Below are 16,819 nucleotides of genomic sequence, written 5' to 3'. Positions count from 1 at the left end.
TTATAGCAATACAATCCTACCTTAAGAAACAGGAAACATCTCAAATAAACAACCTAACCTGCACCTAAAGCAATTAGAGAAAGAAGAACAAAAAAACCCCAAAGTTAGCAGAAGGAAAGAAATCATAAAGATCAGATCAGAAATAAATGAAAAAGAAATGAAGGAAACGATAGCAAAGATCAATAAAACTAAAAGCTGGTTCTTTGAGAAAATAAACCATAATGATAAACCATTAGCCAGACTCATCAAGAAAAAAAAGGGAGAAGACTCAAATCAATAGAATTAGAAGTGAAATAGGAAAAGTAACAACTGACAATGCAGAAAATACAAAGGATTATGAGAGATTACTGCAAGCAACTATATTCCAATAAAATGGACAACCTGGAAGAAATGGACAAATTCTTAGAAATGCACAACCTTCCGAGACTGAACCAGAAGAAATAGAAAATATGAACAGACCAATCACAAGCACTGCAATCGAAACTATGATTAAAAATATTCCAACAAACAAAAGCCAAGGACCAGATGGCTTCACAGGTGAATTCTATCAAACATTTAGAGAAGAGCTAACACCTATCCTTCTCAAACTCTTCCAAAATATAGCAGAGGGAGGAACACACCCAAACTCATTCTACGAGGCCACCATCACCATGACACCAAAACTAGACAAAGATGTCACAAAGAAAGAAAACTACAGGCCAATATCACTGAGTGGGGTTTATCCCAGGAATGCAAGGATTCTTCAATACACACAAATGCCCATTGACAGATGAATGGATGAAGAAGATGTGGTACATATATACAACGGAGTATTACTCAGCCATAAAAAGGAACAAAATTGGGTCATTTGTAGAGACGTGGATGGATCTAGACACTGTCATACAGAGTGAAGTAAGTCAGAAAGAGAAAAATATTGTATATTAATGCATATACGTGGAGCCTAGAAAAATGGTACAGATGAACCAGTTTGCAGGGCAGAAATAGAGACACAAATGTAGAGAACAAACGTTATGGACGCCAAGGGGGAGAGTGGTGGTGTGATGAATTGGGAGATTGGGATTGACATACATACACTAATATGTATACAATGGATAACTAATAAGAACCTGCTGTATAAAAAAAAATTAAATAAAATTGAAAAATTAAAACAAAAAAACAAAAAAACAAAGAGTCATGTACCACAATGTTCATTTCAGCTCTATTTATAATAGCCAGGACATGGAAGCAACCTAAGTGTCTGTCCATCAACAGATGAATGGATAAAGAAGATGTGGCACATATATACAATGGAATATTACTCAGCCATAAAAAGAAACAAAACTGAGTTATTTGTAGTGAGGTGGATGGACCTAGAGTCTGTCATACAGAGTGAAGTTAAGTCAGAAAGAGAAAAACAAATACCATATGGTAACACATATTTATGGAATACAAAAAAAGGTTCTGAAGAACCTAGGGGCAGGACAGGAATAAAGACGCAGATGTAGAGAATGGACTTGAGGACATGGGGAGGGGGAAGGGTAGGCTGGGACAAAGTGAGAGAGTGGCATGGACATATATACACTACCAAATGTAAAACAGATAGCTAGGGGGAAGAAGCCACATAGCATAGGGAGATCAGCTTGGTGCTTTGTAACCACCTAGTGGGGTGGGATAGGGATGGTGGGAGGGAGACGCAAGCAGGAGGAGATATCGGGATATATGTATATGTATAGCTGATTCATTTTGTTATAAAGCAGAAACTAACACACCATTGTAAATAAATTATACTCCAATAAAGATGTTAAAAAAAAAATCTAATGTGCATGATACAAGAGGGTAGCACTAGATAAGAAGTGAAGTAGAAAGGAATAAAAGGAAGAAGTATAAATTTTAAAGAAAAAGGCAACTCATCAAATCACTTCAACGAATGCAACAAAGTTACCCAATAACACAAATGTCAAATGAGTCTCCCGGTTAATGACTTTATCTTTAGAAGACAGAATGTGTTCTATCTTCTGAGATGAAGGAAAATACATTCCTTTATATCCCCCAATTAGACTGTTTAGTTGATTAAAAATACACAAATAAAAGAATGAAAGAAAGGGGTTGAAAAAGCACATAAATATAATTCAATCTGCCTGTAGGAGTAATATGGGGAAAAAATTTAACTTGGATAGATAAGAATTTTAGAATTAGAATCATTGCACCGCATCTGATAAACTGATCATTAACGCACTCTAAAACCTGCAGACTTAAGGAAGAAATCAGGGGATTATAAATTCACTATATTAAATAATCAAGTTATCTCCTTCTTCAATAAAATACTGATTTCTTTGCTGGAAAAGTCTACTTAAATTTCAAAAAGAACTCATAATTATTTTGTAAATCTTGAAGAAATATACACAGATACAAGAAGTTCCTAAAATTCTTCACCTAAGCATTTATTTGCATGGAAATAAACTAAATTTTCATTGTGACTTGGATCTAAAGTCATGAAAAATCATCACATTTCTTAATATTAGGTCTTCTCCTAAAAGCATTCAATTAATAATATTAAATCAACAACCAGTCTCATCAAAAAAATGTGATTAAGTTCACTTTACTTTCAGCTTATTTACTTTAATCACTTAATTAAATTAATTTAATATTATTGTAATTAAATCAAAGTTTGGTTTTAAACATTCAGTGAAGTCAGTGAACACAAAACAGCAGTGTTATTATACTGTATTAAGGACAACTTTACCTCTAGGCAGTCACTGAAGAGGAAAAGGGTTACTTGTTCTCCTCTGTCACAGGGGTGCTCACCTAGAGAAATTGTTTCAACTCGCTGAACTAAGCTTCGGTGAGAAGATAAAAGATTAGCCTGAATAGATTGAAAATATTAATAAAAGAGATTACTTTATAGCAAATAATTTTTAAAAGTTATAATTTAAAAGAAAGTTGTGTTGAGATTCTGTTTATATTATAACTGCAGAATCTAAGAACAGCTGAGCCTTTAACAACACAGGTTTGAACTGTACAGGTCCACTTATACACAGTTTTTTTTCAATAAGTAAGTACTACAGTACTACACGATCCACGGTTGGTTGAATCCATGAATACAGAACCACAAAAACAAAGGGCCAACTATAAAGTTATATGCAGATTTTCTACTGCACTGGTGGGGCTGGTGCCCTAACTCCCAGTTGTTCAAGGGTCAACTGTTACCAAGAAAAAGAAAATAAGTTGACAATCATCAAAAATGAATACCTACTGGACATCCATCTACTTCATAAACAACATCGAAAATCTGCTTTTGGGCTTCTGTCTTTCTCTTATCCTCATTAATATGGCTGAAAAATTAATAAGGTTACTTTTAGAACAACAGACTATAAAAACTGTATATACATACATCTCACATCACAAACAAAAATCCTTCCATGTGAGTCTATCTTAATTTTGATACCTGTATCAGTTAAAATATTCCCTAAAAGTATCCCACTACATTAAAAAAAATTTCATACAACCCTTCAGAAAAGTATATTTTGCTTTAGTCCTTACTATATTCTGTCTTTTTTTTAAACTATGCTCACTATACACTTCCTAAAATATGTTACACTGGTATAAACGTCAGGTTAACATAATCTAACTGTAAGTTCAGGTAAGGTTTTATGCAAATCATTCCTAAGTCATATGCTAATCATTTCACTGAAATAAAAATTAAGACTACTGGTCAAGATGGAATAAGGAGGAAATAAATATACTCTGCCTGAAACAACTAAAAAAATAAAAACCATCAAAGTATAAAAAAACAGGGTTCTCAAGTCACTGGAAGTCAATTCCTGTGAGACAGGAAACAATGCAAGGCCAATTATATCCTGTATACAAAAGATACACTACATACAAAGATATAAATAGACTGAAAGTAAAATGATGAAAAAGAGCACAATATATTCTCCTCAAGTGTACATGGAATATTCTCCAGGTTAAGCCATAAAATAGGCCTCAAAAAGTTTGAAAGGACTGAAATAATACAAAGTATATTTTCCATAAACAATGAAGTGAAATCAGAAATTGATAACAAAAGGAAACTTTAAAAATTCACAAATATGTGGGAATTAGCCAAAACACTCCTACACAACCAATGGGTCAAGAAGTAATCCCAAGGGAAATTAGAAAATACTTTCAGATAAACAAAAACAAAAACACAAAATTTATGGAATATGACTAAAGCAATGCTTAAAGGGAAATTTATAGCTATAAAAGTGTACAATTAGGGGCTTCCCTGGTGGCCCAGTGGTTGAGAATCTGCCTGCCAATGCAGGGGACACGGGTTTGGGCCCTAGTCCAGGAAGATCCCACATGCCGTGGAGCAACTAAGCCTGCGCGCCACAACTTCTGAGCCTGTGCTCTAGAGCCCACGTGCCACGACTACTGAAGCCTGCATGTCTAGAGCCTGTGCTCCACAACAGGAGAAGCCACCACAATGAGAAGCCCACGCACCACAATGAAGAGTAGCCCCTGCTCGCCGCAACTAGAGAAAGCCCGCGCACAGCAACGAAGACAACGAAGACCCCGTGCAGCCAAAAATAAATAAATAAATAAATAAATTTAAAGAAGTGGGAAAAAAAAAGTGTACAATTTAAAAAATCACCTCAAATCAGTATCCTAACATTCTACTGTAAGACACTGGGGGGTGGGGGGGAAGAGCAAGCTAAATCTAAAGCAAGCCGGAAAAAAGGAAATCATGAAGATCAGAGTGAAAATGAATGAAATAGAGAATATAAAAATAATAGAAAAAAATCAACAAAATTAAAAGCTTTTTTCTTTTATGAAAATACATTAGCATTCACTGCTTAATTCGTAGTTTGTAGAAAGGATCAAGGTAAATAATGTATGAGTATGTTAAACCACAAAGTGTTGAAAAACACTATTATCCTGATCCCCAAACAACAAAGCAAAAGCATGAAGGCTGGCTGATTAACATATAATATATAAACATAAGCAAAGGCCAAAATATGCGTAATGCTTTCAGCAGCAACAGAAGCTGGTATTCATTAATTTGAGCATTATACTACTGCTGGATCTTTTCACTAGAGCTAGTAACGTTTCTCTCTAGGAGCTCCTTTGCAAGTATTTTTAAGAAACGTTATTTCACATAGAAGCACCTCATGGAATCTCAGAAATCATTTAAATATATTGAATATACTTATATGTAAAGCTCAAAGAAGTGAAATGCCCTCGCCCTTCATGAAGCAAAACAATTAACAGCAACAGAGTTTTCAATTCTGATCATATTAGTCAGGAAAAAATAATTTCTGATCAGTGCTATGTCTCCAAGTTAAACCTACAGTAAACAGCTTAAGTTTAACGATCAAGTTCCCTAGTAAATTTCTTTGAGTTTATACTTCTAATACATCTCCAACAAACCATATCAATTTAATTCCATAGAATTCAAAGTAAGAAACAAAAAGTCAAAGCTAATGTGAAAAAAGTATTATAAACTTCTACTTTTCATCATGGTCAAATTCCCAATTTCCATTTGGGTAGTTTGTAAGAATATGAAGACAAAAACAAGCTAAGACTGGAGGTATATGAAGAAAATGTCTACTAGTGTATTTATAACATTTTCAAATTTCTAAACCATTGTTACTCTCTGCATAATAGTTCAATACCTTCAGAAATATGTTTTTAATTAATTATTGTATGCTTAGCAATACTTCTAACATTTTAATGTGTGACTACACTATAAAATAATTTAGATACTATTACAGAATTTTGCTATTGATATTTTTCTCACCATTTATGATTCTAAGTGTTCTACCAATTCCACTCTAAATCTGAGGAGCAATAAAAAATTGAAATAATGTACTTACGTCATTACTTCCTTTAGTGATCCAATAGCTTTTTCTAGAGTGCTTTTGTCAGGATTTTCTTCAGCTGTATGCTTCTTAAGATCTGTAATGATAAAATGTTTTCTCTATGATTAAAAAAAATTCAGTGGTTTTCCAACTATGACTTAAAAACGCTATCCACTTTGATAGATACAGGCTGATTAATTCTTTTAAAATAATATCTAACTTTTACTTTAAAAAATGTTTTATGCAATATTCCCTTTGAAGAGCTCTCTTCTTAAATGTATTAAAGTTTCCATGTTTTTTCATTGACTAAATTTCCAGAATATGTAACAGATTTTCTTACACTATTTCAATTCCCTTCTAGTAAAGCTTGAGGACTCCTAGATTCTTCAAACTCTCTCCATAGTGCTGAAGGAAAACACATGATTCTCAATTAGCTAACAAATCATTATATATGCTATATTTCATAGCGGGGTCCATGGCTCCATCACAGAGAGCAGTTGGTGTCCTCAAGAGATGGTTTTGTTTAGTTTGTAGGTTCATGAGATGCTTACACTTTGACTCTTCTTATCCAAGTTGCTCATAATATTCCATCTAACAGTTCCCTAATACCAGGCCCACCTAATCTTTTAAGCGGAATCATAGAAGAAAGGCTTAGAAATCAAGTTCATTTTAGTCATGACAACATTTGATGGGATTCCTGTAAGTACTTAATGAAACAATAATGAAGATAAATTTAAAAAATACCCTGCTTTGTAAAGTTAAAAGTTCATGTGTTCATATATTCTTCTTATAATCTGTAAAACAGGACAGCTTTTAAAGACTGGGGAAATCATCTTACATGTTAGTAATTCTAAACTACATTAGATAACCTCAAAGAGAATAAAAATGATCAATTTTTGTAGTTACAACCATAACTCATAGTTTAACCAATATACTTTAAAGACAATAATAGATTAAACAAACAGTCACAAACTTAGCCTCCTTATCTGCTACACACATTATTGTAGTTAAGGTTTGGGGACCAAAATGCTTTATTATACTTATTCCTATTTGTAATTTAATTTTCATACTTAAATTTAAAAAATATAAAAATTGACTGTCCTAAAACTATTCACTACTTTAGTCAGGTAAATATAAAAGCATATAAATATGCCTTTCGTTTCATGCAGGCATAATTTATTCATAAAAATTAACTCTGCTATAAAAATCCCTTTCATTGATATCTGTAGTTTAAGTTTTAGAATAAATGGATATATGTTTCAGGAGTGTTCTGCACAATGTAAGAAAAAAAAGCATAAAATGAAGCATAAAGAACTTTTACTAAGATTCAGAAAAAGACTAAATAACTTGAGACATATTAATCATCTCTGATCTTGTGATTTTGTGGGTGAAATTTGTGTGGATGTAAACTGATTGTGAAATTAGTGATGCACCATGAAATATAAGAAGACTTTTAGTAGAGAGACAAAAAGTACAATACTAGTCAATATAATTGACATCACAACAAATAAAGCATTTTAGGCCAGAGTGAATTTTTGTAGCACCAGTGATTATTCAGATTATCCATAAAGATATTTCCTATGTAAAAGATATAAGCTTTAAAGCTGAAACCTAAGAGCATTTTGAAAATGAGAAATTTTTCAAATTGTTTAGAACAAAACATTCCATAGAAACATCCAAAATTGTCTGGAAACAGATCAGACGAGTACCATTTAAAAGTAATGCAACACTGGGTAACCTCTGTACTGGTCGGATGAGAAGTTCAACAAGGCTTTGCCGCCCACATTCTGGTTTAGCTTGGTTGATCTGAAAGGAATTAATTTATTCAATAATTATTTAAAAGGTTTTCTGCAAAGATTAGACATTACATTTATTAGATTACACTTTTATCATTTGTGCCCTGATAAGAACTAACAGGAGAAGTAGGGTGGCAGTTGTTCTCTGGCAGATTACTGAGGCTAAATAATCCCCCAAGGCCTGAAATGGCCTCCTGGCAAGCCAAGGATTAACACCTTAAACAGAGAGTGAGCTCTCTAAGCACTCTTATACATTTCATTTGAGTTTCTCTTACATCTACACCATTCAAAAGAAAAAAAACAAATTAAGAATATTAATTATAGGGGCTTCCCTGGTGGCGCAGTGGCTGAGAGTCCGCCCGCCGATGCAGGGGACATGGGTTTGTGCCCTGGTCCGGGAAGATCCCACACGCCGCAGAGCGGCTGGGCCCGTGAGCCATGGCCGCTGAGCCTGTGCGTCTGGAGCCTGTGCTCCGCAACGGGAGAGGCCACAACAGTGAGAGGCCCGCGTACCACACACACACACACACACACACACACACACACAAAATAATAATAATAATTATTATTATTATGCTGATACCGTTTGGATAAACAAAGTAAGGCACTGGTAAGAAAAAAAAATCATTAAAAGCAAAACAAAACTCATTGGAAAATTTTTAGAGGTGTTTGAGAACTAGAACATGCATAAATTTAAAAAGAAAAAAAAAAAACCACAGACAATATTTATATTCATTCAGCTGCTTCTTGGATCCTGCTTGTAGCATGTCAAAACTTGTGAAGCCAAACATCACTGCCACTCTCAGGTAAAGCTAAAGTTAACAGATAACGTTAAGGTGTTCTTACATGGATACATTTTTACTAAAAGTATAATTTTAATGAACTCCTTAGATTTTTATTTGAAAGAAATGTACATTACCTTCAGAAAAGCATGAAATCTTGGTTTCTGTTTTTCACATTTAATAATTGTTTCCTTGCTCATTTCAAAGAAGTTCACAAAGGGAGGGTATGTTTTTACCAAATCTTTTGACTAGCAACAATTAAAAAAAAAAACACATTAATTGGTAATGGATGTTACCCTTAGTCAATGAAACTTAAAGTTGAATAATCAATAGTCAAAATCTGACATACTGGACCCAAAATAAAAGTTTAAAATAAGTTTCTTCTCAAGTTAAATACAGGAATTTATTTTATAAACTTTTCACTAACTACTGAGTTAACTGCTAAACAAAATGCATCAATTAGTACCCAGAGCCTAAAGTCTGAAAAGCAAATAAACTCAAAAAGAAAAAGAAGTATATTAAAGCTTATAGTATTGATATAAACATGACAAAGTTTTAAAACTTCTATAAATTCAGAATATAGTAATTATAGTTGACCTATGCAGAATCCAAGAACATGCTATTATCTACTGAAGGATCCAAACCACCATTAAAAGAAATGAAAACAAAAAAAAAGGAAAATGTCTTGACTAATTGAGACTAACAGGTATCAAAAAAATATGGGACAATAATTTGCATATTTGGAATTCTCAACCAACCAGAAAAAAAACATCTAAGGGATACAGGGTAAAGATTAAAGTTAGGAGACCTCGGAAAACAAAAGTAAATGGTCAAAAATCCAAGGCAGTGAAAGTTATAAATCATATCCAAAGAGACTGAAAGAAATTTATAAATCATATTCACAGCACCTCATCCAAAATTAATATACTTTATTTGATAAACCATGTTGTTCTTATCTTAGAGAAGAAACAGTTCATTAGAAACTTTTATGCAGACACAAAGACAGTAAAAACTGCTATCAACTAAGAAATGACTAAAACTCGATTACTGAAAATTTCAAAAAAATCATTAATCTGTGGCTATTTATAAGAGGCAAATAACATGATATATAGTAAAATGTTTGTAGCACAATACAACAATTAGTGTTCCTAATGATGACCTTGAGCTATCAAGAAAGTGTTAAGAGTGTATATAGAAGGCATGTTTCAGAAGACAAGAACACTTCCCAATATATTTTACAAACACAACTATGTCAAAGTGTTTAAAAAGCTCTCACATTTAAACAGGTAACTTTCATTCCCTGCCAGTCCTTGTTGAGATGATACTTTAATCTGAAAACTTAAAAAAGAAATAAAATACTTACATATTTAAGAAAGATATCACCAATACTTTTGCTCTCATCCCAATTAACAATAAGGTCTTCAAGATCATCCTGAAAAAACACAAAATGGGACAAGGAGATTGATTTTGACAATCCCTTTAACATCTTTTAATATTTAAGATATTCATTTGAAAGATGCACTTTACAATGTATCTTAATTTGATGTGTATAACAATTAATAACATTCTTTCTCCTCAACAAGAAATTAACTTTTTGACTACGAGGAAAATATCCTTTGAAAAATAATTAAGAAAATATAAAGAATGTCAAGTCAACAAGACTTAAGTCTAGGGACTTCCCTGGGTGGCACAGTGGTTAAGAATCCACCTGCCAATGAAGGGGACAAGGGTTCGAGCCCTGGTCCAGGAAGATCCCACATGCCGTGGAGCAACTAAGCCCATGAGCCACAACTACTGAGCCCACGCACAACTACTGAAGCCCACGCACCTAGGGCCCATGCTCCACAACAAGAGAAGCCACCGCAATGAGAAGCCCGCGCATCCCAACAAAGAGTAGCCCCCACTTGCCCCAACTAGGAAAAAGCCCGTGCACGGCAGCAAAGACCCAACGCAGGCAAAAAGAAATAAATAAAAATAAATACATTTATTAAAAAAAAAAAAGACTAAGTCTAACTTTCCAGTATGATGTGGTAGTTCAGTATCTTTTCTAATTATTAACTATAAAGCTGATGGTGTGATTAATTATAGAATTAATTAATTATAGCAAACTACTTTTGATCTTGCTGCTGAAACATCAGCCATTAGAAACTGTAATCTATAACGGGGTCAGCAAACTTTACTTAAAGGGCAAGAAGGTAAGTATTTTAAGGCTTGCAGGCCACATGGTTTCTGTCACACGTCCTCAACTCTGTCCTTGAAGAGTGGAAGGAGCCATAGATAATACATAAATGATTGTGTGTGGCTGTGTATCAATAAAACTTTCCTTACCAAAACAAGCAAAACTTTACCAAAATCCTAAATTGGCTGGATTTGGTCCACTGACTATTGTTTGCTAATCCCTGGCCTATAAAATTTCTCAATCATCATCCTAAAATACTACATATTTGCAAAAATTTAGAAGACACTTAAAAGCTTTCTAGGATAATAAGACACAAATCAGATGATAAAATGAGATGCCAAGAAATGACATGCCCTAACTGAAATCCTAAAAGTGACTTTAAAGTAGAAATTAATCAATAAACTTATACAAGAGCTTTTCAAAGTGTTATATGCAGACCCCCCCCAAACACTTTTTTAGTGGGATCCATGAGATTAAACTATTTTTATTACAATACTAAGGCATTATTTGACTTTTTTATTCTAATTCTCTCATAAGGATACAACGGAGTTTTCTAGAGGCTATGTATATGATGTGTGATACTGCAACAGAATAAATTAAGAAGTAGGCAGGAGAAAGAGTCTTCTATTAAGCCAGACAGAAAAAAAAAAAACAAAAATCAACATCACTCCTCACTATTTCTGTTTTGGAAATTAGTTATTTTTCAAAAAGAACATGTTATTTATGCTATCATATAATGAGTCATTATTACTTTAAATTTATTAATGTATGTTTTTAAAATTGGATAGCCACACAAAAAAAGATGAACTTAAACCCTCACTTCAGCCAAAAATGAACTCAAGATCGGTTCTAGGCCTAATTGTAAGAGCTAAAACAATACAACCTCTAGAAGAAAATATAGGAGAAAATCTTCAAAACCTTGGGTTAGGAAAAAATTTCTTAGATATGACACCAAAAGCACATTACATTTTAAAAAATGGATAAATAGGACTTCATCAAAATTAAAAATTTTGGTACTTCAAAAGACACCACTAAATAAATGAAATGATAAGCAACAACAGGCTGGGAGGAAATATCTGCAAAACACAGAGCTGATAAAGGACTTGTATATATAGTTTACAGAGAACTCTTACAACTCAGTAAGACAACAAACAACCCAACCAAAAAATGGGCACCAGATCTAAGCACACATTTCACAAAGGTAATATATGAATGGTTAACAAGCACATGAAAAGATGCTCAACATCATTAATCATTAGGGAAATGTAAATCAAAATCACTTCACATCCCAGAATGGCTATAAAAGAAAAAGGATAAGTATTGGCAAGAATGTGTAGAAATCTGAACTCTTATACATTACTGGTGAGAATATAAAATGATGTAAAAACCTGGCAGTTTCTCAAAAATTTTAAATATAAGACTACCAATACGACCTAGCAATTCTACTACTCCTAAGTATCTACAGAAGAGAATGCAAGCATGCCCAAGCGAAGATTTGCACATAATGTTCGTATCAGCATTATTCATAACAGCCAAAAACTGAAAACAAGCTAAATTTCCATCAGTTGGTGAATGGATAAAGAAATGTAGGATAGCTGTATAATAGACTATTATCTGGCCACACAAAGGAACAAACTACTAACGTACTAAATCATAGATGAAATTCAAAATTATGCTAAGTGAAAAAAGCCAGGGCTTCCCTGGTGGCGCAGTGGTTGCGCGTCCGCCTGCCGATGCAGGGGAACCGGGTTCGCGCCCCGGTCTGGGAGGATCCCACGTGCCGCGGAGCGGCTGGGCCCGTGAGCCACGGCCGCTGAGCCTGCGCGTCTGGAGCCTGTGCTCCGCAACGGGAGAGGCCACAGCAGAGGGAGGCCCGCATACCACAAAAAAAAAAAGCCAGACATAAGACACCACATATTATATATTCACATTTATATGAAGTGTCTAGAAAAGGCAGATTCATAAGAAAGTAGATTAGTGGTTGCCTGGACCAGGGGCTAGGAATGGGGATTAACTACAAATGGGTATGAAGGATCTTAATGGGGAAGGTGAAATGCTCTAAAATGGATTTACGGTGGTGGTTGCATGACTTGGTGAAGTTATTAAAATCATTGAATCATATATTTTAAAAAGGTTGAATTTAAAGATGTAAAATGTACCGCAATAAATCTGTTAAAAAAACTGAGGTATCTTTAAAAATACTATTAAATTTTTGTTTTAATTTCAAAAAGTTAATACCAATAGATAAAACCCATATAAACATAAGTTCCTCAGTCATTTTTAAGAATGAAAAGGGACCCTGAGACCAAATAATTTAAGAACCACTACCCTATATTCTGCAGATTCAGAAAAGCCAAAAGGGAAAAAATTTACTTCCAATAGCATAAAGGTGAACTCAAGCAAGAATAATTTAACAGCTCACAGAGTCAAGAACTAAGATTTAACTGTTTAAAATTGCACTTGAAAGAAACAAAAGAAGAAAAAGATTATAAATAAGACTAATCTTGGAACAATATAATGTAGTGAATTCTGGCACTGACTAGTTAGTTTTAAATACTGGTTCTAGAGCCTGTTAGTTTTGTGCTGTTAGGCAAGTTACTTAACCTTAAAGTGCCTCAATTTTCTATTATGAAAAATGAGAATAGTAATGACTCCTATCTCATAAAGGATTAAATTAGTTAATACTTGTATAGCACTTAGAAACCCTAACCCTAACCCTATAGTAGTGCTCAATAAGCTATTATTAACTATATTTTCCTACGTATTTAATATAAATAAGGGAGATATTTGGAAAACTGTGATGCAAAAAAAAAAAAAACCAAAAAAAACCCTTATAGCTCTGCCAATATAATCTAGTGGTACATTTTTAAAGTGTAAAAAATTACAGGATGGCTGCATATACTTACATAAGATTATTGTTATCAGAAAGCAAAATAATCTCTAGGGGATCTGAAAAATAGTTTACTGTTTCTGGTTAACCTTTAAATCCTTGTGCTTGCTGATTAAAGATCTCTGCCCTAATCAACTGTTAGCTCAGGGACTAAGTAAAGAAACTAAGGCTTAGAGACATTAATTTGTCCCAAATCACACAGTTGTGAACCAGTATTCATACTCAGGCTTGTCTGACTCCTGATTCTATGTCATTCTACTTGATCTATACCACAGTTCTCCCCATCAGAAATGGGGAGTCAGGTGGGCAGGCGAGCCCCAAAGAGCATTATTCACAGTGCCACCATTTCTTTTTTTTTTTGCGGTACGCGGGCCTCTCACTGTTGTGGCCCCTCCCGTTGCGGAGCACAGGCTCCGGACACGCAGGCTCAGCGGCCATGGCTCACGGGCCTAGCCGCTCCGCGGCATGTGGGATCCTCCCGGACCAAGGCACGAACCCATGTCCCCTGCATCGGCAGGCGGACTCTCACCCACTGCACCACCAGGGAAGCCCCCACAGTGCCACCATTTCTTACAATGTTTCTGTAGGAATATGCTTGACTCAGTTTCGGACAGACCCTGGAACATGTCTCCTCCTTGTCCATTACACAATTCTCCATCGGATGCTCCCAAAGTTACCTCCTGACCATAAGAAAGGAGAACTCTATAGTTCTAAGACAGACCATAGCTCCCAAAGCGTACTGCAAAAGTAGAAGTTGTAAGCAGATGGGATTAAGAAAGCTAAGCTCCTTCCTTCTCTTCTTCCTCGCTAAGATTTCTTCTGTCCTGTTACCATCTATTTTTATACAAGATGGGATTCTCTTTTGCTTAGCTCACAATACACCAAATTAGCAGATTTCCCAGTATACACTTGTTCCTGAAACAAGTACAAGGTACCTTAGGACTTACATTAAATTAACAAATTAACAAAGCATAAACACAGAAAGAAAACATTATCCCTCCAACCCTTTCCTGTCTTTTGTTTCATCATAGTTCCATACAAACGCAGGCATTTGCACATCAAGGACCAATGGTGATTAGCCCTGAAAAGGAAAAATTCACACACAGGAAAAGAGGTGTTCATAACAATCTCAAAAATTCTCAACTTAATCTAAATATTAGCATGCTAAAAGTTGGAGGCAAATTAAGAATAAGGCTAAAGGTATCCACATGATATCTAGGATGACAAAATACACTAAGTTCCAGTCCTGATTTGGACATTTAAAAGTAACATGACCAATGTTTAGCAAATATTTACTGATAGAAATCTAAGTGCTAGACAGTGGTTGTAAACACAGTGGGTAAAAAATGATTTTAGTCCTTCACAAAACATCTAAACATTAGTTTACTTGCCTTCTGAATTTAGTTTATTGGTAATATGAATTGCTATTGTTATTTATTGAATGCTCAGTGTTAGGCACTATGCTTAATGACTTATAAAAATGTAAAAACTGAGAATAAAAATTTCACAACCACCCATGATTCAGATACTATCCCCATTTTACAGATAAGAAAACTGAAGCAATTAAAGTTACCTTACTTCAAACCCAAATCTACTTTATTCCACAGTCCATATTGGAAACCACTATGCAATGCTATAAAATACGGATACCAGTGCTTCTCAGGAATACCATACCAATAAGATGATATGACAAACTGTACAAACTTAAGCCACATTTACATGATTTACTCATTTACATATTAAAAGAATAAATCTACAGCATGATAATCAAGAAGCAATACAGCATTAGTAATAGTCAGGACATGGAAAGAAACTAAGTGTCCATAAATGAATTAATGGATAAAGAAAATGTGGTATATATCATGAAATATTATTCAGCCATGAAAAGGTTATCCTGCCATCTGTGACAACATGGATGGACCTTGAGGGCATTATGCTACGTGAGATAAGTCAGAGAAAACAAATACTATATGATCTCACTTACATGTGGAATCTTTAAAAAAAAAAAAAACCTCATAGATACAGAGAACAGACTGGTAGCTGCCAGAGGCAGGGGGAGGAGGGTGGGTGAAATGCGTAAAGGTGGTCAAAAGGTGCAAACTTCCAGTTATAAGAAAAATAAGTCCTTAGGCTGTAATGTAGAGCATGGTGACTATAGTTAACAATACTGTTTTGTATATCTGAAAGTTGCTAAGAGAGTAGATCTTAAAAGTTCTCATCACAAAGGAAAAAAAAAAACTATGTGTGGTGGCAGATGTTAACTAAACTTATTGTGGTGAACATTTTGCAATACATACATATATCAATCCATTATGTTGTACACCTAAAACTAATACAATGTTATATGTCAATTTTATCTCATTAGAAGGGGGGGCAAGACAACATTAGGGTTAGGAGAACAGACTTAGAAGTTAGACAAAAAAGGGTTCAAATTCAGTGTCCAGCATTTATTATATGACTGACTTTAGAAAAATTATTTAATCTCTGTACGTAGCAGTTTCACATCTGTAAAATGTGGACAATTATAATATCAACTTCTTGGTAATGTTCAATAGATGTGACAGTACTTGATAAATGGTGGGCTACATTCAAAAGAAGAAAAATGTTATGCATAAAAAAAACAGAAAGAAAATACAACAAAATTTTAGGAGTATTTGGGTTATGGGATTATAGGTTTTTTCTACTCCTTTTTCCTTTTCTCCTTTATTTTACAAATAAATGTTTGACAGCACACAGTGGCGTCATTGTAGAAAAAAACATAGGCTTTAAAATTTTAAACGTATGACAAACCTGAAATCAGCTAAAAAACAACTACTAGTTGAAATACTGGTAATCCACGTTTATAAAAGCTTAAAAAATTATGTAACACATTAGAAAATTAACGGGTGACCATCGTTTTCAAAGCTCCAGTGACTCACTAGTGAATGAAACAAAAAAGCAGACTCACAGATATAGAGAACAAACTAGTGGTTACTGGTGGGAAGATGGAAGCGAGGAGGGCAATATAAGGGTAGTGTGGAAAAAGAGGGTTATTATGGGATTATATGAAATTATGTATATGAAACTTTTGAAAACTGTAAAGCACTACAGAATTTAAAGACTCTTTCATCTAGTAAAAAAAAAAATTTTTTTTTTTTTTTAAAAAGCTCCAGTCAATCAGAGAACATGATTTTCTGAATTGAGATTATGATCCTATACACATAAAATGTATGTAACAGGGCCTCCCTGGTGGCGCAGTGGTTGAGAGCCCGCCTGCCGATGCAGGGGACATGGGTTCGTGCCCTGGTCCAGGAAAATCCCACGTGCTGCGGAGCGGCTGGGCCCGTGAGCCATGGCCGCTGAGCCTGCGCGTC

The 16,819-nt window shown here is 34.5% G+C and overlaps 1 protein-coding gene across 6 annotated transcripts in view; it reads right to left on the bottom strand.

The window, feature by feature from the left end:
* The window catches only part of ECT2 (epithelial cell transforming 2), a 70,264-nt gene that overhangs the window by 24,468 nt on the left and 28,977 nt on the right, over positions 1 to 16,819 (bottom strand). For all 6 annotated transcript variants that reach the window (XM_028491285.2, XM_028491295.2, XM_055083822.1 and 3 more), the window contains 6 exons: positions 9,761 to 9,829; positions 8,535 to 8,645; positions 7,529 to 7,625; positions 5,835 to 5,916; positions 3,233 to 3,311; positions 2,723 to 2,842 (listed from right to left, as the gene is read on the bottom strand). In XM_028491285.2, coding sequence (XP_028347086.1) covers positions 2,723 to 2,842; positions 3,233 to 3,311; positions 5,835 to 5,916; positions 7,529 to 7,625; positions 8,535 to 8,645; positions 9,761 to 9,829 — 558 coding nt within the window. The remainder of the gene's footprint in view (positions 1 to 2,722; positions 2,843 to 3,232; positions 3,312 to 5,834; positions 5,917 to 7,528; positions 7,626 to 8,534; positions 8,646 to 9,760; positions 9,830 to 16,819) is intronic.

This window comes from Physeter macrocephalus, chromosome 1 (assembly GCF_002837175.3).
Source record: "Physeter macrocephalus isolate SW-GA chromosome 1, ASM283717v5, whole genome shotgun sequence".
Classification (NCBI taxonomy): Eukaryota; Metazoa; Chordata; class Mammalia; order Artiodactyla; family Physeteridae; genus Physeter; species Physeter macrocephalus.
The sequence above is the reverse complement of the archived record's forward strand: the minus strand, read 5'-3'. Positions and strand labels throughout refer to the sequence as shown.